Source organism: Brassica oleracea, chromosome C1 (assembly GCF_000695525.1).
Source record: "Brassica oleracea var. oleracea cultivar TO1000 chromosome C1, BOL, whole genome shotgun sequence".
NCBI lineage: Eukaryota > Viridiplantae > Streptophyta > Magnoliopsida > Brassicales > Brassicaceae > Brassica > Brassica oleracea.
The window spans coordinates 3,883,702-3,908,052 of NC_027748.1; the positions used below are offsets into that span (position 1 = coordinate 3,883,702).

Sequence of the window (24,351 nt, forward strand, 5' to 3'; positions counted from 1 at the left end):
CTCGTTTCATTTATTGAGAAAAACTAACTAAGGATTGGATAGGCAATTAGGCATTACCTTCTGTAACCATTTGAATTCAGAGTCTTTGTTAGTTTAGTAAGCTGTGAAAATAATTTAAGTCTCTCAACTTATTTATTGTGAAAAGAGAAGAAGAAAAAAGGTGGAGGTATGAAGAGACAACCAGTGGCGGAGCTAAGCTAGGTGGTGGGAAAGGTAGTCAGCTGACCCCTATGATTTTTTGAAAAAAATAAAATTTATTTATGTATATTAGGCAGTTGTTAGAATATTTGGTTAAAACTCACTAGATTGACTCCCATAACTCAAGATCAATGCCGGCCCTATGAATACGAAGGCCGGAATCAGCAGAAAATAAAAGGCACTTGCAAATAATGTATGAGATTTTTTTAGTAGAAATGGAGGAAGAAAGATTTGAAATCGTTACCTCTAAGCCACAACATAACATCTTGACCATTATGCTACAGAGAACTAAAGCCAATAAATTATGTATTTTATTATCGGCCCGGAAGCTCAAACTTCGATCGCTTGGTATCAAAACGACAAGACCGATACATCAATTCTTTTTTCTCGACTCATTTTTATAGCCTTTTAATAGTACCAGGTCCGGTCCTTTGCATATGTTCAGAGTATATTTGCACAGGGTCCATTACAACTTTAAAAATTTAGCCTAGATTAAGATCCAAAATTTTTTAAATTATCTTTTTTTAAGGAAAAGGGTCCCAATATTTTTTTCTCTTTAAAAAGGTTCCAAACTTTTTTCCAGCTCAGGGCTCCATTTTCTATTGAGAAGAACCTAAATATTACCTAACTAATTTAGTAAATGACTCCTAATGAAATTTGTTGCTGGCTTTTTTTAAATATTTTGTAGCTTTCATTTGATCGTCGTTAAACCTTTTTGAGTTTGTTGAAGTGATCCAGAATTGAAGAAACTCGGGTCTGGGTCTGGTAATTTTCAAAAAAAAAAAAAAAAAAAAAAACTCGGGTCTGGTCGGATTGTTATCCAAAGCCAAAAAAAAGAAAATTAGATATGTAGAGAATTAAGGAATAAAAAATAATATAAATTATCGCAAGCCAAAAATATCCATATAAATATATGTAAACAGATAAAGACACACTCAGACAAAAAACAAAAGCACAAAGGTCCAAGTTTGCATTGGGAGAGGCCCAATCCAAACATAGAACACGGTCACTGTCTTCTCCATTAAGTAACAAACTCAATGAGGCGGTAACACAAGAAGCGACGACAACAAAAAAAAAAAAAAGTGTGAATTTTCTTTTCCAACAAAAAAAAAAGAAGAAGACACAGAAGAAACTAGAAAGAAGGAAGGAAGAGATTGATGATTACGAGAAAGGAATTGTTTCTTTACTAATTAGATGCATGAGGTTGGCTCTCCGCTGGATCTCTCCGTCTTCACTCGCCTGATACCGACTCTCTTCTTCCTCGCCGTCGGTGTCTTTTACTTCCTCAAAAACACCGCCGCTAAGTACTTCGATATCGGCGGCGCCGCCGCCGGAGGTTTCGACAGGGAACTCGTGGCGGTCGGTGCGGAGGATTGCACCACGAAATGCTCTCGCTGCAATTCCGTTCGATACTGGTATGTGCCCTCAGCTCCTTGTGTGGTTTAATTGCACCATTGGATCAGCTTGTGTGGTTTAAGTCGGTTTAGTGGATTTTTTTTTTTTCTAAAGTGAGTTCCTTTGTCCATTATGTGTTGTTCTTTTGTCCATCAGCTCAGAAGAGTGCCAAACGTCAGATTGGAGTTCAGGTCATCAAAGAAGGTGCAGGGAGATTGGGATTACTACCTTAACACCATCTGCCAGAAACGGCCTAAGGTTCAGAGCTTCAAGGTTTGGGGATTGTCCGGAGCGAGACCAAAACAAGATTAGGTTCAAGCCAAGAGAAGTAAGTAATACATCTTTCCTTTTATTCTTCTTATGTTGACACACTCTTTTGATTGTGAAAATATTATATACTTTTTGCTTTGCATCTTCTTCTGCAGGTTCTTTTCCCATATGAGGAATTTGTTAGATACTTTAACTGGGACAATACAGATTTGGCTCCCTGTGGGCTCATGAATTGTGGAAACAGGTTTGTGTGAATGGGCTTGTTACTTGATTCTGTTTTTTTTCTCTCTCTCTCTCTCTCTCTTGAATGTTTATTTGTTAAATCCTCTTTCAGTTGTTTTGCGAATGTGATTCTACAATGCCTATCGTGGACACGTCCTCTTGTTGCATACCTACTAGAGAGAGGCCATAGGAGTGAATGTAAAGTTCTATCTTTTGCTGCTTCAAAACTCTTAACGTTTTATTTTCTTTATGCACTTTTAAACTTTGGTTCCTATGTTTGGTTTGGGTAGGTATGCGTGACGATTGGTGCTTCTTCTGTGCATTTCAAACCCATGTCGAGAGAGCGAGCCAAAGCCGGTACCCTTTTTCACCGGTGAACATTATCTCACGGCTAACTAACATCGGTGGAACTCTTGGGTATGGGAGACAAGAGGATGCTCATGAGTTCATGAGGTCAGTATCTAAATTACTCATGAATATATTAGCTAGTGAATCACTCAGCTGATATGTTTAGAGTTCAAATATTCAGGTACGCGATTGATACGATGCAGTCTGTTTGCCTCGACGAATTCGGTGGAGAAAAAATGGTGCCTCCTCGCTCTCAAGAGACAACACTTGTTCAGTATATATTCGGCGGTCTCCTCCAATCACAGGTTCAGTGTACTGTTTGCAATAACGTCTCTGAGCAATACGAGAACATGATGGATTTAACGGTCGAGATTCATGGAGATGCTGTGTCTCTGGAGGAATGTCTTGATCAGTTTACAGTCAAAGAGTGGCTTCAGGGCGATAACATGTACAAATGTGATAGGTACTTAAACGAAGATCCAAATTGCCTTACAATATGTTGTGTATGTTTCTTAAACCTTATAATATGTCATCTTTTCCAGGTGTAATGACTATGTGAAGGCATGTAAGCGTCTTACGATCCGGCGACCCCCAAATGTTCTTACCATTGCCTTAAAAAGATTTAAGGTATATGTTTCATCCCCTAAAATCTTCTGAAGTTGTGTTGTGTTATAATAATACATCTGTGAGATTATGCTCAGGGAGGAAGATACGGGAAACTGAACAAAAGAATTAGTTTTCCTGAGACATTGGATCTTAGACCTTACATGAGCCAAGGCGGAGAAGGATCAGATGTGTATAAACTCTATGCAGTGATTGTCCATCTAGACATGCTGAATGCATCCTTCTTCGGCCATTACATATGCTACATTAAGGACTTTAGCGGAAACTGGTATAGAGTAGATGATTCCGAGGTAACTTTCTCATTTACTTTTCGCTCTTCTTGTTTATATAATAAAACTGTAACCTTGTTTTGGATAAATTCCACAGATAGAAAGTGTGGAATTAGAAGATGTTCTTTCTCAAAGAGCTTATATGCTTCTCTACAGCAGGTAAAGCTTTTCTTTCCTCCTGATTATTTGAAAATACTAAGCATCCTTTTGTTCTGCTCGTGAGTTTGTTATGTTTTCTTTTTCTGATGACATGCAGGATTCAAGCTCGGTCATCATTACCGTGTGCGAGTCTCGGATCAGAAGTTCAAGAGGAGAAGGAAACAGACACATTGGCTACAAAACCTTGCCAAAAAGAGTTAGTTGAGAGTTCAATGGTAGAAGCTATTGACACCAGTAGCAGCAGCAGCAGCCATGCCGCCAGTGAAGACCTTGAATGTGAACAAGAATCATCATCCTCGTCGTCGTCATCAATTTCATCACCTTCGTCACCATCTGAAGTGACCTCTGAATCTTGCACGGTTGATGGATTGGATTCTGACTCAAACCCTTGGATTGATGATGACTCTGCAACAGATCATCAAGAGTCTGTTGTAACAAATGGTAACATAGATGGAGAGGTAAAAAAACATGCTGTCGGTTCTTGTTCAGACGTTACAGCTTCAGTTCCATCGAGTTGTTCAAAACCCCAACATCCGGTGAGAGATACAGACACCAAGATGATCGGTGCTCAATGATGTGGAATGTTGCATCATTTTGGAAGTAGTAATGCAGATAATAATAATAATAATATTACACAATGACTTAATAGTGCAAAAGGTTGATTATATTATATAAATAGAATTTTGAATGTTCTTACTGCTGAATTTCCAAATTGTTTGCCATTCATATGACAGAATCGAAATAGAATTTTGAATGTTTTTACTACTGAATTTCCAAATTGTTTGTCATTCATATGATAAAATTATCAAGTATATTCAAAATTGTGCTTGCATGAACATTAACAGATACTTTTACTCATATTATCTGAAATTACTTGAAAATCGGAACTGAATTTGACCCAAGTTTTTTTTACGGATATTAAATTGTTCCCAACTTTGTTATACGAAATAAAAACCAAAATAACCCAATGATTTCTAAATCTCTAATAACCGAAAACCAAAATATCTGAACTGAAAACTGAGTGTCTAATTTTAGACATTCATGTCCATATGACACAGGTTTTGAGTAAATAGAAACAATAGGAGTTAGGTTTTGTTAACCTTAGGAACTGTTGTGTCTTAAATACTAATTATAGTAGCTTAAGCACTCTGTTTTAACTCATGCGACGTCATGCTTCGATCTTCTCTACTGGCTCAGTCTCTGAACTCGAGTTCTCTTGCGTTCTCGAGTCTTTGTTTTGAACGGTGGTTGCTCCATCTGAATATAAGTTCTTTGTTTAGTTAACTTCCAACTTAGAGAAGCCAATAACGTGGATTGCAAGTTATATATATATTGTGTTTACAAACTTAACCTTGGAGCAAAACTTGAGCAGAGGAATTCTCCCACGTCGGATCAACTCCAGAGTTAGAGACTCTCCTGCGACTACTTCATTCGCTGCACAGAAACTTTTCCAACCCTTACCACCCATAATATACGTAGATCTTATATCCGCCTTAAGTTTCATCGACCACTCCACTTTGTCTTTGTCTACCAATACTATCTTCCCCGGCCTGTCGAGCTTGTTCGCTCTCGTGAAATGTACCGGTAGATACTGAAAACAGATCCAACATGACAAAAGAATTGAAGAAACCAAATGACATTGGTGTCTCGAATACTCACCTGTTTACCAATCTCGAGGTTGCTTGCTGAAGGAGTTATAGTAACAAACCTAGGCTTTTCAATTTTGTCAACAACATTATCTTCTTCGGATAGAGTCTCCTCCTCCCGCTTCACCTTTAAGTGGCTGCTGAGCTGAAACACAGGCGTTTCCGTGTTTTGGAGCAGTTTAAACTGTAAAGAATCACCAACCTCTAATCTACTTGCAGTGCAAAAGATTCTCCAACTTCGACATATGAAAACCTGACCAGACCTCTTACACTTGACTTCTGATTCCCATGACTCTCCTTCTTGATTCATCAACACTACCTTATGCCCCCCTTTGTTAAAACCATTTCGTCTTGCGAAATCTAAAGGCACACCCTGCATCAATCGTCAAATTGTCTTGTGGGTTATTATAGACACTCACACATACTTTAAACAAACTAACAATCAAGAAACCACTAGAGTAACTAACCACTGCTCCATTTGATAGACTTCCAGCCGTCACAGTTTGGTTAAAACATGTTAGACTGGGCGAAGATTCTTTCTCTCTTCTTGAAGATTCTCCTGAACCAGAACACTAATGGTCACAAAGACAGATGATAGTAGTTGTCTTTATAAACGTAAAATAAACACTGAATGATGATTTCATTATACCAATTACGTCACTCTCTTCTTTGACGTCGTGGCTACCAGACAGTACGTATTGTAGCTCACAGCAACTGGTTCCAAAAGCAGTAACGTGGAACAACATGTCTCCTTCCTGTCTGAAGATAACGACGTCACCGACTTGAAGATCATGTGCCTTGGCGAACTCTTTCCAACCTTCAGTGAGCTTATGGCCTTCCATCTTCACTTTCCATGTTCTGTCCGAAGAATCTGATCTCAGTTTAACAGTCTTACCCTCGTGTTTTCCCTCTATATGCTTGGAGAAGAACTTCACAGGAATTATCTAAAACAGACAAAACACAACCATAAAGACTATATGTTCATAAAGATAGAAGAAAGACAAAAGAGTAAAGACAGAGGTTTCGTACGAGATGGCTTTGGAAACCGGTAAGAAGGGGCTGGAAGAAATGCGGGTTCGCCGGAGAAAAGAGTGATGCATTCTCCATCGACGACTACTTGTTCTTGGAGGTTCACAGCAAGTCTCTGAAGCTCTTGAGTTGGTAAGGGTAGCTTGACTGAACTGTCCTCTCAACTTTTTCACCGAACTTTACCGAGTCCCTATGTTTGTTTTCACGGTAAAAGAATGTACACGTGGACAAAATCTACAGACCGCAATATTTGCTTTGACTAATCAAATCAGGTTGCATGCTGTCAAGACTCCAGACTAATCAAATCAGGACTAGAAGTAACTAAAAACACTGCCGTTTAATAGTTCCTAAGAGAAACTGCATGGCGTTTCTTAGAAAAAGGATTTTTAAAAAGAGATACTTTGTAGTTAAATTTGTAATTAATGACAATAAATTAGGGAGTTTTAATTCTAATTCTGTGAAACCGTTTAAAAAAACACTAGTATAACGTCAATGAAGAAGAATTTGGAGAAACAACTTTCAAAGAAGAGTTTCTTAGAATTTTTTCGAAAATGGGGGATCCAGTTATGGTCTCCTCAAACAACAAACCTATCTGTTGTGACCTCTGAATGTTGTACAGAGGTTGAAAGGGTTGATACATTGGATTCTGATTCAAACCCTTGGATTGATGATGACTCTGCAATCTGCATCAGATCATCAAGACGCTGTAACAAATGGGAACATTGACGAGAGGTAAAAATCCAGGTTGTTGATTCCCTTGTTCAGACGCTACAGCTTCAGTTCCAATGAGTTGTTCAAAATCCCAACATCCGGTGAGAGATACAGACACCAAGATGATCGATGCTCAATGATGTAGAATGTTACATCGTTTTGGAAATCAATCAACAATGCTTCTAGCTTTAGTAGTAATGCAGATAATAATATTACACAATGACTTAATGGTGCAAAAGGTTATATATAAATAGAATTTTGAATGTTCTTACTGCTGAATTTCCAAATTGTTTGCCATTCATATGACAGAATCATCAAGTGGATACAAAATTGTGCTTGCCTGGAGACTAACAAATACTTTTACTCATTGCTAGAACAATCAGAACCAAATTAGACCCAATTTTTTTTTTTACGGATATTAGCTTGTTCTCAACATTGTTACTTGAACCGAAAACCAAACTAACTGAACGATTTCTAAATCTCTATAACCGAAAACCAAAATATCTGAACCAAAAACCAAACGCCTATTGCCTGATTCATAACTAGACATCAGGTCCATATGACACAGGTTTTGAGTAAAGTGAAATCATATCATTCTTGTTTACAACTTGGATGCACATAGGAGTTAGGTTTTGTTGACCTTAGGAAGAACTATTGTGTCTTAAATACTAGTTATAGTAGCTTAAGCACTCTGTTTTAACCTTAGCCTCCTGATTTGAGACGTCATCCTTCGATCTACTCTCCCGGGTCAGTCTCTGAACTCGTGCTCTCTTGTGTTTTCGAGCCTTTGTTTTGAACGGTGGTTGCTCCATCTGAATAAAAGTTCTTTGTTTAGTAAACTTCAACTTAAAAGAAGCCTAAAACGTGGATTGCAAGTTATATATAGTGCACACACTTAAACCTTGGAGCAAAACTTGAGCAAAAGAATCCCCCCACGTCGGATCAACTCCAGAGTTAGAGACTCTCCTACCACTACTTCATTCGCTGCACAGAAACTTTTCCAAGCCGTACCACCCATAATATACATAGTTCCACTTCTACTATCCTGATTAAGTTTCATCGACCACTCCACTTTGTCTTTGTCTACCAATACTATCTTCCCCGGCTTGTTGAGCTTGTTTGCTCTCGTGAAATGTACCGGTATATTCTGAAAGAAGACTCAACATGACAAAAGAAAAGACAATGCATTGAAGAAACCAACGACATGGATGTTTCGAAAACTCACCTGTTTACCAATCTCAAGGCTGCTTGCTGTAGTAGTTATCTTAACAAACCGGGGTGTTTCAGTTTTGTCAACAACATTATCTTCCTCGGTCTCAGATAGAGTCTCCTTCTTCGGCTTCACCTTTGAAAGGCTACAGAGCTGAAACACAGGCGTTTCCGTGTTTTCAAGCAGTTTAAACGGGAAAGAGTCTCCAATTTTTAACTTGCTCGCGGTGCAAAAGCTTCTCCAGTTTCGACATATGAAAACCTGACCAGACCTCGTACTCTTTAATTTAGATTCCCATGTCTTTCCTTCTTGGTTCCTCAAAGCTATCACACGCTTCCCTTTGTTCAAACCATTTCGTCTCGCAAAATCTAAGGGCACACCCTGCATCAGTCATCAAGTTACCTTGGGGGGATTATTATAGACCACTCACACATACTTTTAACAAAACAACAAAGAAGAAACTGCTAAAGCTAACTAACCACAGCTCCTCTTGATAGATTTGAAGCCGTCACATATTGGCTAAAACATGTTGGCTTAGACGAAGATTCTTTCTCCCTTCTTGAAGATTCTCCTGAACCAATAAAAAAAAACTAAATGTCACAAAAATAGATGGTAGTAGTTTCAATAAACGTAAATGCTCGTTGAATAATGATTCCATTATTACCAATTTCTTCACTCTCTTCTTTGACTTTGACATGGATGCTAGACGGTGCGTATTGGATCTCGCAGAAACTGGTTCCAAAAGCAGTGACATGGAACAGCATGTCTCCTTCGTGTCTGAAGATAACAACGTCACCGACTCGAAGATCATGTGCCTTGGCGAACTCTTTCCAACCTTGAGTGAGCCTATGGCCTTCTATCTTCACTATCCATGTTCTGTCCGAAGAATCTGATCTCAGTTTAACAGTCCTACCCTCGTGTTTTCCCTCTATATGCTTGCAGAAGAATGTCACAGGAATATTCTGCAACAGAAAACCATAAGACTTCTTATTCATAGAGACTGAAGAAAGACAAAAGACAGAGAGGTTTCGTACGAGGTGGCTTTGGAAACCGGTAAGAAGAGGCTGGAAGAAATGCGGGTTCGCCGGAGTTAATAGTGATGCCTTCTCCATTGAAAACTACTTGTTCTTGGAGATTCACAGCAAGTCTCTGATGAAGCTCTTGAGTTGATATGAGTAGTTTGATGGAACTCTCCTCTCAGCTTTTCCATCAAATTTTAGACGAGTCCCTATTGGTTACTTTTGTTCTTTTTACAGTAAAAAGTAATGTACACGTGGACAAAATCTACAGAGCGCAATATTTGCTCCCTTCGACTAATCAAATCAGGTTTGCATGCTGTCAAAGACTAATCAAATCAGGACTGAAAGTAACTAAAAACACTGCCGTTTAATGTTTCCTAAGAGAAACTGCACGGCGTTTTCAGAAAAATGATTTAAAATATCTTTGTAGTCAATTAGTAATTAATGACAATAAATTAGGGACGTTTGATTCTAATTCTGTATAAACGTAAAAAGGAAACTAGTATAACGTCAATGACGAAGAATTTGGAGAAACAACTTTTATAGAAGGAGTTCCTTAGAGTTTGCTTAACAATGGTGGATCCAGTTATGGTCTCCTCAAACAACAAACCTATCTTCTTCATAGATCTCTCTGGACAAAACTCCATTCCTGTAACCTTCTCTTTCTCTCTCTCTCACACATCTGTTTTTGTGTCTTATTATCTCTGTTGTTGCAGTTTAACGATTGGTTTTATCTTGCGTTACTGTTGTTGTTGCAGATGATTCCGGATTTGTTTATTTCGAATCACGTGAAGGGTAAAACTCAGTCAACGAAACTGAAACTGACTTCGGATGTTTCGGACAGATCATGGGAAGTTGAGCTGGACGGCCACAGATTCGCCCGTGGATGGAAACAGTTCTCGGTTCACCATGGTGTCCGAAACGACGACGTTTTGAGTTTCAGGCACGACGGGGACATGGTCTTCCACGTCGCACCCTTCGGACGTAGCTTCTCTCATCAGATACAGTTCATCTCTTCTACATCTGAAGATAAAAATGATGATGATGAACATAATATCTTTGATGATGATGTGTATGATGAAGAGGAGGAACATGCCGATGTTGGAGATGATGATGATGATGATGATGATAAAGATTCGGCATCGGAAGAGGAACTATTTCCTTCGTCCAAGAAGAAAGCAATAACAGAAACAGAGACTTCACTAGAAGACTCTTACCTTGTTGCGCACGTCACATCTTCAAACCTAGGCCGAAATCAGATGGTTTAATTCTTCACTTGACTCTTTTTTTGTAAAAACATTCTCATCATGTTATTTTGTTACGTACTATATAATCATTTAAGTCGTGTTTTTTTTATGCAGGGTATTTCAAACAAATTTGCCAGGCCAAATGGTCTGAAAGACAGACAGTGTGAGATTGATCTACTCAACGAAGAAGGCAAATCTTGGACTCTGGAACTTAGACACAACAAAACAACTGGTCAATCTTATATGTGCAGAGGGTGGACAAGTTTCTGCCAAGGAAATGGGATCAAAGCCGGATCTGCATGTAGATTTAAACTTGTTAAAAACGGAACCAAACCGGTGCTACAGTTGTGTCCCAATACCTCTACCATTCTTCACAAAAAACGTGACGTTCCTGAAACAGACGGTGATGAGATTGAATACGAGGATTGTTTAGAGACGCCTCAGATGAATCAGAACAGGACTGTGGCAATAGAGTTTAAACCTCACATGTTAAGGACAGGTCAACTTGTAAGTTTTAACTCCTTAAGGGTTTTAAGCCTTTTTTCCATTTTTATTTTGGTTATTGGCTCAAGTGGGTTGGTTTGAAACTTTGTATAGCGACTTCCTACATTATTTTCGAGAGAGAATGGGATCAATGAAGCAGGAGAGGTAACTTTAGTGAACAAAGACGGCGTAGAGTGGAAGTTGCATCTAGTTAGCGTCAAGGGACGTGGACAGTTTTACATTAGAGGTTTTAAAGATTGCTTTAGAGCCATTGGTATAAAGAAAGTTGGTGATTCCTTCACACTGGATGTTGTTCGAGGAGGAACTAGTCCTATTCTCAAGATCTGCTCCAAGGTTAACACCAAATCAATTATTCTTGGCATTTATAGTTGTCGTTTATAAACCTATTTAGAAAATATGTGTTCAGATAAAGGAAGCATCACTTGATGGTAATCAGACTACAAACAGGAGGCCGTCAAGGATGATTCAAGCACCAAGAGCTGAAGAAGAGATGGAGACTAGGGTCCAGAAGAAAGCTCGAGTTTCTGCAGGAGGAGGATCATCTCGCCGTACCAGAGCATCAAACAAATTAAGTGTTGGTCCAGCAAACTTGCAGCACAAGAAACCACTTGAACCTTGCTCAATCTCTGATCAAGTGAATAAGGTGAGACAGAGTATTGTGCACACTTTAACAGATGTAAGACAGTTTCGGTCGGAGCTCGAGATAAAGGAACAAAATCTAGAAACTTCGCTGCTGGAAATTGATGCCCTAGGTATGATCTGAATAATCGATGAACAGTATATGTGAATGTTTTATTTTAGTTTTTCGTTTTTTTATTAACCCCATGTTGAAACAAGCAGGGGAAAAGATACAGGGGATCAGCAAATTCTTCAACGTTAATCAAGTCTAGAGCGCAGGATATAAAAGATCAACGGACAATGGACTTTTGATACGATTGGAGTTAAAGAATTCCACATAAGAACATTTCCTTCTCTTTTTTTTTTCGTTTCCACTCATTTGAGTTTTTTTTAGTAATGGAATATTTTTTCTAGTTATTGCATATCAGTCGTTATGATTATTAATAAAATAAATTGGAGTTTTAATCGTGGCTGCCTTTCACGATATTTCAGATAACTTTCTTCCACAGTCATCGATTGTCTCACTATCTTTCATTTTGAGACAATCAAATTCGTTCATAAGTGTTTGTAATCTTGCTTCTTAATACATACCTACCTTTAATTGCTTTTCATACCTTTTTTATGTATCTAGTTCTCGAATAAAGTATCTCCGGTATAGATTAGAACAAAAGAGCAATAGCCATATCGTTTTTGTCTACTTCAGCCAAGTCTGTTTCTATCACTTCGCAAACCTTATGAAATTTAAGCGCAATCTTATACTCATGGTCTATACCGTATAGTTTGTTTAATTAAGCATAGGACATCAGATTGAAGATGGTCCCCCTCCTTCTATCCATCTTCCAATTGCCGTAACAATATCGCTCGCTCTGATACCAAATATAGAATTTAAAGATTACCAAAATTTAAAGAGCACATTTCTTTATTGCTTTAGAAAATAACTCGAAACTAAAATTTTCTCTAGACAATCTTAAAACTCTTAAATTATGCACTTCACATTTCCTTTTACATTTCCTTATATAGATTCTTAGATAATTCCTAAACTCATTAGGTAATTGTAGTGAGATAATTCTTAATCCTAATCTTTTTAGTAAACCATAACTCGGTAGAATTAGGATAACTTGTAACTCAAATTTTCTTCGAGATTAAGTCAATAATTCCCTAAACTGTTATAATCTTAATTGTTATTTGGTTACAATCTTAATCTATCAATTTATTAAAAAAAACTATATTTTATTTCATCTGTCCATACAATTAAGTTACTTGATATTTTTGTTTTAGCTATATTTTTCTATTTTGTCTCAACAACTAACCAATTATATGCCATATCTTGACTAGGAAACGTAAGTACGTAACCCAAAGTTGGTATTGGAGAAGCAGAAGACGTGTGATAGTCAGCGTCTAGTTCAAATTATGTACCTAAAGTTGGTTTAGACCAGTAATAACACAACTTTTTCTATGCATTTCATTTTCAAATCAAAATTTTAAATAAAGAAACAGTGAAAATAATATGTTAATATAAAAGAAAAAGATTTCCAACAAACGAATTTACTCCCTCTATATGCGCTCTGCGCACTTTAACTTTAGTCTAGTAAATGTATAATACAATTTGTATATGGTCTCGGATTTGTTTTGTATAGTGATGAGATAGTTATTATGGAGCTCACCAACTGTTTATGTTAAAATAACCAACTTTTTGAAACTCTTTTTCATATAAAGAAATGGTGTGTAGTATAATATGGTAAGATAATTGAAAAAATGATTTGAGTAGTATCAAAAGTTGAAGATAAAAGAAGGTTTGCTATCCAATTAATAAATAATGAGATCCCAATCAAGCTTTAATAATATAGATTCACATGACTTCTTCTCTGTAGGCAGACAAACATAATCTGATTTTTCTTTGTTTTATTTTTATTTTATTTTGTAATGGATTTCAAATAGTACAAACTACAAACATGGAAGCAAATGCATAGTATAAAAAGTCAAGTGATACTTTTGATTATACAAACCACGGGAACAGAGCACCCATTCCCTTATTTGCCGAAAATACATAATTACCTTTTTCTTTTCTTAATTTTTCATGGAAGCTTGATCGATTCGATAGTTTTGCTACCCGTATGCGGCCTTGCAAAGTAATATTTCATGTAATCCGAATACATAGTGGGCTTGTACAATGGTTTCTCACCATTCTCTAGCACCTCACGTAACGGTTCAATAACGGAATCATAACTCGGTCCACAATAATACGCAAAAGAAATCCGGCTAAGAAACCGACTAGCCATCACTAGATGTTCCACGCTCTTGTACCTATCATTGCTCAAGATCTGTAACATGTCTCCAATGTTAACCACAATGGCTCCCATAACTGGAGGGATATGGAGCCACTTGTCACCGTATCGAGCATAAAGGCTGCCTAATATGTCGTCCTGGAGAAGAAGTGTGAGGGTGTTGATGTCGCAGTGGTGACCAGTTCCTACGGTAAGTTTCGGGTCGGGACACTCGGGATAGTAGTTGACGTTCATCCTCAAAGTTCCCATTAGGGTTTCTTCTTCCATTCTTGCGTTTAGATTGTTCATTAGTATTTCAAGAATCTTCCTACCTATCGGCTTCATCCTATTGGAATGATTTACAACCTCATCCCTGCCACAATCCTCGTCAAAACCTTCAATTATTATTATATATACAAACTAGTTTTCTTACTTTTCATTTAACGACGGTGCTTCTTCCTTCAACTTTATAGAAATAACTGCATTCCTTTATTTCTTTGTGATAACCTTCTAGTGTACACTTGAAACGTAAAATTCTTTCTTCTTGTGCAACTAGTAATTGTTTAGAGGAATTAATATATATGCTAAGAAAGACTTTACACGTAAAATTGTTTTGACTGATTATTAGCACACGCCCAACACAAGTTCATTGTGATGTTTTTTTTTTTTGTTAAGTATGTGAATTTCATTAACTTAATAATGAGGCAAAGAGATACAATGGACTTGACTAATCTAATCCTATTGAATCTAAGTCGCTAAGTCAATAAGACAGAGCAATGAAGCCATAGCAAGCCACAAAAAAAAGTAAAAAGACTCACTAAGACTAATAAGGTTCAATCACAACCATGAGGATGCGAGAAGCTTAGCTAGTATTTAACAGGTCTTAAGACAACCATTCAGCAAACAGGAGACCAGAGAGGAGATCTTGAAGCCGGAACCTGCATCAAAATAGCTCGGGCCAATAGAGAATCGCAACCGGAGAATGGTCCGAGGCACCGCAGACCATCCCGAAGGCGACATCGAAAGAAGGACATGCGAAGCAGGGTCGGCAAGCCCTGGTCCGGCCATCGAAAGCAATGATGTCCACTCCAGACGTTGCTATCTCAAGAAACTGTCACACCATACTCTGAGAATCCTAACTGATGTAAAGAACCGGTATATGAAGCAAAGGTGGAGTACTGGCTGGTGGAAGCAGAGGTTTAATGGCTGGACTCTGGTCCCACCATGCGAGCAGAGCACAAGGGATTCCAGCAACAAAACACCAAGAGAGGCAGAGGACGACGACCAACTTCCTTCTGAAGCTTGAAGAACGGAGGAGCCAGAGCTCCTTACAGCAGGCGAAACAGGAGGAGAGACCCATCTGAGGAGGTTAGACAAAACGGAGTAACGGCACGAAACTCCAATCCAACCCAAACCCGAACAGATCGAAACTCAAAGAAACACCAGGTGGTTGTCTAAGAACCATTACCGAGAAAGAAGTCCCCGACGATGAGTCTCGAATCGCCTTTTCAACTTGGAACAAGAGGGGGAAGTTCTTACCAAAGCAGCCGTAAGAGGAGACATGGGAGAGACGGTGGAGGCAGAATACTGACCAGAACGGCAAAGGCAGCGACGCAGAGCCACTCCGGCGAACCCTCCGGGAGAGATCTGACCCAGATCTACTCCGTGCGAAACCCTAGATCTACCAGCTTGACGACGCCTCCAGCTCAGATCTGGCTCACCACGACCTCGCCATCTCTCCAGGGAAGCTGTAGACACCCACAGCCACCGGTTTGAATCGCCTAGTCCGGCCGCAACCCGACGATAAACAGAGGAGATGAAGCAAGGAGGAAGTGGAGGAGACAGAAGCGTGAGAGGGCAGAGACTAGGAACGGTGACGAAACGGGGTGGCGAACGACGGGTAGAGACCCTTCGTCGGCCACCGGAAGGAGACGCAAGAGGAGATGTCCAAGCGAAGAGTTGGTGGGGAGTTCTTTTATATTAATAGAACATGTGTTCATTGTGATGTTTTGAGCCCATATATTTAGGGTTTTATGAAAAAAAAAGGTTAGAATAAATGTCTCATGAAAACTTTCTACCTAACATTTGGGAGTTGCCTTCAAGCAATTATGTTCCTTTTATCTTTGTGATATGAATCGAAAATCATTTATTTTGGTGACAATCTCAAGTTTCCTTCTCTTTAGTTTATTTGCTTATGAATAAAGCTAGCTCAGTGAGCTATTTTAATTTCTATGTTTTGTTTAATATTTCACAAAGCTCACTTGAGCACAAATAACTTTTGTATATGTTTAAAGAATACTTTTCCTTTGAATTAAACTCAAATTCGTAAATATTTTTCTTTGATTATATAATTATTAGACTTTCAAGAGTCATACCTGCACACAGTAGGCCACGTGGCAGCGAAGTCCACTTGGTCGGAAAGATACTCAAACTTGAGATAGTCCCTCCACTCCAACTTAGCCTCCTTGTAGGGATTGAAACTTGTCATGTACCAAGCGGTGTCCGATACCGAACTTCCTTCCCAATATCGTTTCTTCTCCTCCGTCGGCAAATCGAAAAATCCACGACCAGCAGCTCTCAGTTCGTTTTGCTCGTCCACCGAAACTCCATGGTTTACTATCTGGAAAAACCCTAGTGTGGCAGCGGCCTCGCAGATCTCCTCCGCAACATTAGGATTTTTCCAGTCAGAAACGTCGATGACCGGAATCACCGGTGCTGACAATGCACCTTTGCCGGTTGTTGCGGCCTCCATGATGAGTTTTTCAGTGGTGACTCGTTTCTCTGGGAGTTGGATGTAACATGGAGGCAATGTCTTTGGAGATATAATGTCGACGAGACCTTTTACTCCGTGACGTTGGTTTACTACGAAATCTGTAATAGCCACATCGGTGAGCCCTATCGGAGCCATTTTTTTTGTTATACTTTTCTTTTAAATATTAAAGACAGTAAGAGAATGGTATGCAAAAAGTGATATGCATTTGTCATTGTTGTGTAGATTATATATAGATATGATAGGAGCACCTCAAACTTAAGAAGAGTTTTCAAACAAAACTAATATTAGTATTTTTTAATAATTACTATCACTGATGCATCCTGGCCCTAGCTAGGGTGGGAGCAGATGGATAATTTTGGAAACACGTTAAACACGTTAAAACGGTAGATGTCCCGTCACGTCCGATAGTAGACGAACATATTATTACAATATTTGAAACGACATTATACTAATTATTGTTTTGCTATAATATACTGTATTTTGTAACGTCAACAGTTCACCATCTGTTGATAAAGTTTTGGAGAATAACTTTGTGATCGCTTTCATTCAATTAATATATTTCGTCGTTTTTATATGTTTTCTTTTTCTTCTCGTTCTAAGGGGATGTATTCAATTTAACATTTGATGTGATTTGATTTTTAATGGAATTTTAGATGATTTCGATAAGTTGTAGAGATTTAAGTGATTTTTGTTAAACTACTCTAGAATATCACCTAAAATTATGGGATTTGAGTTTTAATTTTTTTAACTAAGAAATCCTACCCAAACACCCTAAAATCACCTGAAAACTTTAAAACTCCACAAATTAAAATATTTTCAATAACTGTGGATTTCAGAGTACTTTAAGAAATGTCAAATTCAATAACAGTAGATTTTAAAAGAGTTTTTAAAATTCATGTTTCAATAACAGTGGATTTGTCATTTTAATACAAATCACTTGAAACTCTCGGTTGAATACATCCCTCTAAATTTATGTATGATTTTGGTATGCTATTTGTAAATATTGGAATTTCACCGTAACCAACGATGCGTTGAACTAGTTATTTGATGTTTGGAATTAGTTCTAATGTAATCTTTAGTTTGATTTATGTTGAAAAAAATGTTTTACATCATATATCAATATTAGCCGATGATTCCAAATCTAGAGAAAGATTAAAGCTTCGAGCCAAATTCCTCCCGGATTACAAAAAAAACAAACATTTTACCATGTCAAGATAAACTACGTGTTTTGCCGGCATATGCAAACATAATATTTTTATAAATATTTATTATTGCATGTCTTATTAATTTAAAAACCATCATGAGAAGTTATTATTATGTTATCAAAAAATTTAATCACACATCTAGTTATTTATATTTGACAAAGTTTTTCATTAAATATATATGTTTATTGTTGTGTTGAAATTTTTAAAACACTCATATTTTAGAAATATTTTAGAAAATATATTTATACAAATATTTTTGCTTGAGTAATATTTAACTATAAATTAATTTATACCTTAATTTTTGAAAATTTATAATAGAGTAATATTATTTTCAAAAGCAAAAAAATCAGTTATATAAAAACAAAATATATATAAGAATGATCATGTTGTTAAAATATTATTTCTAGAGAACAACACAATATATATAAAAATTCTTTTTTTTTCCGAAAAATAGGTTTTTATTTATGACAGTTTTATTATATTAATTTATAATCAATAATCTAAGATAACATATAAGTCTAATATTATAATTCAAATTCATTTTTAATTATATCATAATTTTTTTTATATATATAAAATTTTCATTAAGGGTATCTTTGAGTTTACCCCCTATAACTTTCAACATGAGTATAAATGGCAATGTTGGATTTCGAATGCGGGCCTGGCCCATAAAGGACTGCTGCGGAGCGGAATTGGGCCGGAGTTTAGAAAGCCCAAAAATCGGACCTCGCGGGATGTGTTCTTGCGTTATTGGGCCTTCAGCGGGATGAGCCACCAGTGGACCACAGGATAGTGAGGAGCCGCTTAACCCACTACAAAAAAATTGTCCATTCTTAGCATAAGAAAACAACTATCATATGCTATTGTTAGCGTTATTGAAACCGCTATGTCTGCCCTAGCATATGATAGTTGTTTTTTTTATGGTAAACAGAGAGAGACAGACACATAAAGAGAGAGAAAGAGAGAGACAAAGAGAGAGAAGGGAGATAGAGAGATACTCCGGCGCGTCTTCTTCTCCGGTGAGCCTCGACGCTTCGTCCCAGCGAGTCTCTGTCTCCGTCGCCTAGATTATCATCTCCATCATTTCTCAGTTGACCAGATCTGAAAAGTGAGACATGAGAGAGTTGGTGAGATTTCAAGCGTATAGAGATGGAAGAGATGAGAGTGAGAGAAGATGAGAGAATGAATCGAGGCAACTCCTCTGGTGCCTCCAAGGCACCAAATATGATAATCCAAAAAACAATTTTTCTTAAATTCGAAAAACACGGAAATGACATAAAACCTGGGAATAGTTGAAGTATTTACAACTTGTACCAAGGTATAATCCATCCGCCCCGACCCGACCCGGATTTATGGGCAAATCAATTGAACCGAATCGTCTAACCGTGTAACCATACTAACCAACCGAACCAATCCCTCAAAACCAAACCAAATCTGTCGGTTTTAGCAAACCCTCTCAATGTATTTATTTTCGAGATCCATTTTCTCGAAACTTTTCTAATAATTTCTCCCCTCTTTTTTCCTCACGAGCAAAGAAAACCCTAGTTCCCAAAATCGAGCGTGCGTGGTGAGAATCGAGATAGAATCCGGTGAAATCTATCCGATTGCGATGGTGGTCAAAACGAGACGGGGTAAGAGGAAGGAGAATCCAACGGAGGAAGAGGCTCCGAGAGTGAAGTTTGTGAAGACGGCCTCCGGAGAAAATTTGGAGAAGACGACGATGGAGGAGAGTGAAACGAGGGCGGTGGAGATTGTTGAATCGACAGCAAAGACGACGGATGAATCGACGGCAAAGATGACGGATGTTTCGACAGAGAAGACGACGGATGTGTTGACGGAGAAGATGAGAAAGGACTCGACGGAGATTACGGCGGAGATAACGGAGCCGAGTAATGTGGCTGCAGAAGCTGCTCCGACGACACTGAACAAAGGTCCTGCTCGCCCATCTCCTCCAGCTCCTCCCGCAACTCCGGCGATTGGGACCGCCTCTGGAGATGAAGAGAATGAGAAACCCGCTTCTGGAGATGAAGAGAATGAGGGTTTTGAAGAAGAACAAGAAGAACCAGATGGAGAGAACGAAGTGAATAAACGTTCTGAAGAAGAACAAGAAGAGGAAGCAAATGGAGAAGGAGAAGAGGAAGAAAACGAGAATGAGAATCCACCTGAACCTCAGGTAACAAATTATCAATGAGTTTGAATTTAAGTCGTAACATATGATTAGGGAGAGCTAGTAAATCGAGTGTGTTAATGTTAGTAATACTAGGAGAAGTATTGGAAAAACTGTCAGTTTTGGTACAACATAGGAAAACTAAAATTTTGTAAACGGATCTGTGGTATTACTTTGATATGCTTTAGTATTACTTCGGTATAACATAGTATAACTTTAGTATAACTTGGATATAACTTTGGTATAACTTGCAGGATTTGAATGGTAATGAGGCACCCGAGGCAATCAAACCAACCAGAATGTTCTTCAATCCATCTGAGTACAAGAAAAAAATAAAGCTAGGGACAAGGTGTATGATAGCTAGCGCGATTAAGACGCTAAGCAATCTGAAACCCAAGCTGTCTAACGCGGAGTAGAACTGGTTCACGGAGCATCCTCAATTCAGACACATTTTCCACATGAAAATTGAGAACAACCACATGGTTCAGGGAATGTGGATGTTGCTGCTGCGTACTGCCGGTAGCGAGAAGCGGAGAGAAGTGTGGTTCATTTTGAATGGCGTTGCCATCCGTTATGGGCTGAGGGAACACGGTTTGATATATGGGCTATTCTGCCACAACTATCCTCTAGGCTACAAAGAGCTTGGTGGGACGAAGTTTGTTGATCGACATTTCAAGGAAGGAGAACTTAGAAGGTTGGAGGATGTTAAGAAGAAGCTGGTGAACATGGGACCCCACAAAGACAGACTGAAGATGGCAGTTCTATTCTTCTTAGCTTTTGTTGTTTGCGCGCAAACGAAGGTTGGACACAAGGCTAATGATGTGTTGGAGGTGTTCCAGAGAGCAGTGGATGATCTTGACTACTGCAAGTCCTTTCCATGGGAGAGATTCTCCTATGATTACATGCTGAAGGAGATCTCTCACACAATGAAGCATTTTGGATGGGTGGTGAAAGAGAATACATTATGGCCGCTTTCAGGTTTCTGTGTTCCACTAGAGGTATGCAAAATCCCATTAATGACTTGATTGCTATTGTTATTTACTGATGGTATTACATAAATGTTGTGTTTAACAGCTTCTTGCATTCGAGGCAATTCCTAAGCTAGGAATGGCGTTCAGAGAACCTGTTGAAGGAGCTGATGTCAACTGCCCGAGGATGTGAAAGTCCTCATTCAAACGAAATGGAATGACAAGGGTGTCACTTTCTGTGATAAACAAGGAATTGTGTAACACAACCGTAAGTTTTCCTGTGAACTAAAGTAAAACTAGAGTAATACTGTGGTAGAACTAGGGTATGATTAAAGTAAAACTATGGTAGAACTATGGTATAACTAAGGTAGGACTGTTTTGTTACCCAGGGTAGAACTAGGGTAGAACTAAGGTAGGACTAGATACGAAACTATGGTAGAACTAAGGTAGGACTAGAAACGGAACAATGGTCTCACTAAGGTAGGGGTGTGTTGCTAAGTTTCAAAATTAATTGTGTTTGTGACAGGATATTGACAGCATCATCCCCACCAGAACTCCACAAGAAGAAAGGCTCTTGGATAACATTTTGGAAGATGAAGACGATGTTGATGAATCTGATATAGATGTGGGCAGTTGGGAGAAGTGTCTGGATGCAGGCTATAAGGTCTTTTTTCAAGACATGCACGACGAAGATGTAGCTGCGCGACAAAAACAGACATAAGCGATTGAAGATGCAGCAGGGGATGGAGTACAGGTAGGTGAGCAGTCGATTCAATTGGGAGATGTTATGAAGTTGCTGAAAAGAACGATGAAACTGATGACAGTTGACAAGAAGGTTGACCAATTGGATGGGAGATTGGCCCCACTTGAGGAGTTTGTCAAGGAAGCACAAGGTAAAGCAGCAGAAGAAGAAGCACCAGCACAAGGGAAAGCAAAGAAACAGAAACGCAGGAAGAAGTGAAGTAGAGTGAAGAACTTGCTTGGTGTGTTAGAACTTTGTTTTATGTTTTTTATGAAGTAGACAAACGATGTCTTTGGAGGTGTTTCTTGTTTGTGATGTGGATTTAGAACTTTTAACTATGTTATGAGTATATATGCGATCTTTGTTGTGGATGCTTTTATTGTGTAGTTCAAGTGAGAGTGAGAGTGAGAGCTAGTAATAATGGTTGATGATGAAAGTCATTTACTAGGAAATTAGTTTATTAGAATTGTCTATTTTAGCTGAATTAGAATTTTAATCCTAAACAGAGTACCAATTGATAAAGTAATGAAGAAAGGTTTAAGACGAACATAAGAGTGCTTAACATAAGAGTGCTTCAGATAACATAAGTTTGAGCATAACATAAGATAAGATTCGAGATTAGCTTGAATCATAACATAAGTTTGAACACATAAACTTACACAAGTCTTAACAAACAAAAACTTGTATTAACCGAAATAATAAAAATAGATAGGTAGGGAAGACAAAGTTTATAGCACATGAACTCAGAACTTGAGAATTGAGAATCTCATGGACGGGAGGTCGAGGTAATAAGCCTCTTAAGCTTAGCAATCTCTTCAGCCATATCATTCACCTTCCCCCTTAGGCGCTCCACTTCTTGCTGAACACCGAAAGCCCATGGCTGACGAAAGTGCATCCCATCGTCCTGCACAGTTTCACCCAGAGTGTAACTCAGTTTCATCTAACCAGTCAGAGTATAACACAGTTTCACCCAGAGTATAACTCAGTTTCACCCAAATTTATACCCAGAGTATAACTCTGTTTCACCCTACCCAGAGTTTCACCCAGATCTATACCCAGAGTATAACTCTGTTTCACCCTACCCAGAGTATAACACAGTTTCACCCAGAGTATAACTTAGTTTCACCCTCCCCAGAGTATAACACAGTTTCATCCAGAGTATTACGGAGTTTCACCCAGAGATATCCAAAGTATAACCAAATCTAACTAAGTATTACGGAGTTTCAATTAGTATATCTCAGTTTCACTTAGTTTTACAACGAAGACAAAGATAAGCGAAAATTACCTGATAATTCTTGCAGGTGAAGTACCTACTCCCAGGCAAGGTATCGAAATCTGATTTGTACTTCAGAATTAGAGAAACATTCGTCATTATTTCACCACCACATGGGCAACGAGTAGGAATTCCATATTGGGCATCACAAACGAAGCCTAACATGTCGTAGTGTTTCTTCAGCTTCTTCATCTCCTTTATCTCTTCATACGGATGAGTCATGTTCAGTAAAGGGGAAAGAGTAAAATCGTGGATCTTCAGAGAATATAGAAAGAGAATGGATAAAGAGAGTGTATGAATGGTGAGAGAGAGAGTAGAAAGAGAGTGCTTGGGAAGTGAAAAAGTGTCTGGGAAAAGAGAGGAAAGACGAGACGAGACCAGATTAGGCATGGGCGTTCGGGTCTTCGGATCGGGTTCGGACCGGTTCCTTTCGGGTCCGGGTCTTTCGGGTCCTAAATATTTAGACCCAATAGGTACTTAGAAATTTTCGGATCGGGCTCGGATCGGTTCTTTTCGAGTCCGGGTCGGTTCGGGTCTATAATTAAAATACCCATAAAATGCCCGTAATTTTCGGGTCCATATCGGGTCCGGGTCGGATTCAGGTATTTAGGATCTGAAAAGGTCATGGCATACCCAACGCGATCAAATTTAGTCGATATTTTTCATATATATCTAAAATTTTGCAAAATAACTTAAATGAAACTATTAATAATTAAAATAAAACAGTTTTAAACTCTAAATTTTACATTTTAAAGCTTCATATTACTTAAAAAATGTTACAAAATAATAACAAATATTTTTAACAAAAGATATTTCAACTAAATCATAAAATAATATATATATATAATAGAACAAAAAAAGCATAGTTTTGGATATACATTTTTTTAAGTCGGGTACAAATCGGTTCTCATCGGGTCGGATCTATTTAGGTCGGATCTTTTCGGGTCCGACCCGAATTGATTTGCCCATAGAACCGACCGGAATAAAATCCTATTTGTACCCGACTTAATGTGATTTTACATCAAATCCTAACTTGTGTCAAAATCACATTAAAATAGTGTTTTACATCAAATTCTAGCTTGTGTCAAAATCACATTAAAATAGTGTTTAAAATAGTGTTTTGGAGTTGAGTCGGAGATTGCCTAGTTATGGAAGAACGTTAAACAATAATTGTCCCGTCACGTTCGATGGTAGACGAACATGTTATTACAATATTTGAAACGAGACATTATACTAAATTATTGTTTTGCTGTAATATATTTTCTAACGTTGGCAGCTCACCATCTGTTGATAAAGTTTTTGTAGAATATTATTGATAATATATTTTCTAAAGTTAGCAGCTCACCATCTCATCTGTTGATAAAGTTTTTGTAGAATATTATTGTGATTGCTTTCATTCAATTGATATATTTCGTCGTTTTCATCTGTTTTATTGTCTTCTCGTTCTCAATATATGTATTATTATACTAATTATTGGTTTGTTATAATAT

At 38.1% G+C, this 24,351-nt stretch overlaps 6 protein-coding genes across 7 annotated transcripts; 3 read left to right on the forward strand and 3 right to left on the reverse strand.

The window, feature by feature from the left end:
- Positions 1 to 1,271: 1,271 nt before the first annotated feature.
- On the forward strand, positions 1,272 to 4,161 carry LOC106296104 (ubiquitin carboxyl-terminal hydrolase 18). Its single transcript, XM_013732198.1, has 10 exons — positions 1,272 to 1,613; positions 1,750 to 1,921; positions 2,019 to 2,107; positions 2,198 to 2,283; positions 2,376 to 2,538; positions 2,615 to 2,896; positions 2,976 to 3,060; positions 3,135 to 3,347; positions 3,424 to 3,485; positions 3,583 to 4,161. The coding sequence occupies exons 1-10, from the start codon at positions 1,393 to 1,395 to the stop codon at positions 4,058 to 4,060; spliced, it is 1,851 nt and encodes a 616-aa protein (XP_013587652.1). The 5' UTR covers positions 1,272 to 1,392; the 3' UTR covers positions 4,061 to 4,161.
- A 491-nt stretch (positions 4,162 to 4,652) lies between these two features.
- LOC106296192 (B3 domain-containing protein REM8-like) lies at positions 4,653 to 6,259 on the reverse strand. The gene is made up of 7 exons (XM_013732293.1): positions 6,161 to 6,259; positions 5,760 to 6,075; positions 5,599 to 5,690; positions 5,259 to 5,504; positions 5,145 to 5,198; positions 4,837 to 5,076; positions 4,653 to 4,742 (listed from the first exon to the last, which is right to left on the reverse strand). The coding sequence occupies exons 1-7, from the start codon at positions 6,236 to 6,238 to the stop codon at positions 4,671 to 4,673; spliced, it is 1,098 nt and encodes a 365-aa protein (XP_013587747.1). The 5' UTR covers positions 6,239 to 6,259; the 3' UTR covers positions 4,653 to 4,670.
- A 1,065-nt stretch (positions 6,260 to 7,324) lies between these two features.
- On the reverse strand, positions 7,325 to 9,193 carry LOC106329284 (B3 domain-containing protein REM8-like). Its single transcript, XM_013767922.1, has 6 exons — positions 9,116 to 9,193; positions 8,746 to 9,043; positions 8,561 to 8,652; positions 8,097 to 8,462; positions 7,773 to 8,018; positions 7,325 to 7,683 (listed from the first exon to the last, which is right to left on the reverse strand). The coding sequence occupies exons 1-6, from the start codon at positions 9,191 to 9,193 to the stop codon at positions 7,540 to 7,542; spliced, it is 1,224 nt and encodes a 407-aa protein (XP_013623376.1). The 3' UTR covers positions 7,325 to 7,539.
- A 422-nt stretch (positions 9,194 to 9,615) lies between these two features.
- On the forward strand, positions 9,616 to 11,860 carry LOC106299556 (putative B3 domain-containing protein REM4). 2 transcript variants are annotated; one of them, XM_013735634.1, is made up of 6 exons: positions 9,616 to 9,751; positions 9,859 to 10,362; positions 10,462 to 10,854; positions 10,945 to 11,184; positions 11,258 to 11,603; positions 11,692 to 11,860. In XM_013735634.1, exons 1-6 carry the CDS (start codon positions 9,674 to 9,676, stop codon positions 11,739 to 11,741), a joined length of 1,611 nt encoding a protein of 536 aa, XP_013591088.1. In that variant the 5' UTR covers positions 9,616 to 9,673; the 3' UTR covers positions 11,742 to 11,860. The 2 variants fall into 2 exon arrangements, with proteins under 2 accessions (XP_013591088.1, XP_013591092.1); XM_013735638.1 differs by lacking the exon at positions 11,692 to 11,860 and having other exon boundaries at positions 11,258 to 11,614.
- A 1,537-nt stretch (positions 11,861 to 13,397) lies between these two features.
- On the reverse strand, positions 13,398 to 16,686 carry LOC106299225 (feruloyl CoA ortho-hydroxylase 1-like). Its single transcript, XM_013735350.1, has 2 exons — positions 16,109 to 16,686; positions 13,398 to 14,106 (listed from the first exon to the last, which is right to left on the reverse strand). Exons 1-2 carry the CDS (start codon positions 16,639 to 16,641, stop codon positions 13,545 to 13,547), a joined length of 1,095 nt encoding a protein of 364 aa, XP_013590804.1. The 5' UTR covers positions 16,642 to 16,686; the 3' UTR covers positions 13,398 to 13,544.
- Positions 16,687 to 19,320: 2,634 nt separating this feature from the next.
- Positions 19,321 to 20,294, forward strand: LOC106329294 (nucleolin-like). The gene is made up of 2 exons (XM_013767933.1): positions 19,321 to 19,791; positions 20,133 to 20,294. Exons 1-2 carry the CDS (start codon positions 19,321 to 19,323, stop codon positions 20,292 to 20,294), a joined length of 633 nt encoding a protein of 210 aa, XP_013623387.1.
- The last annotated feature ends 4,057 nt before the right edge of the window (positions 20,295 to 24,351 follow it).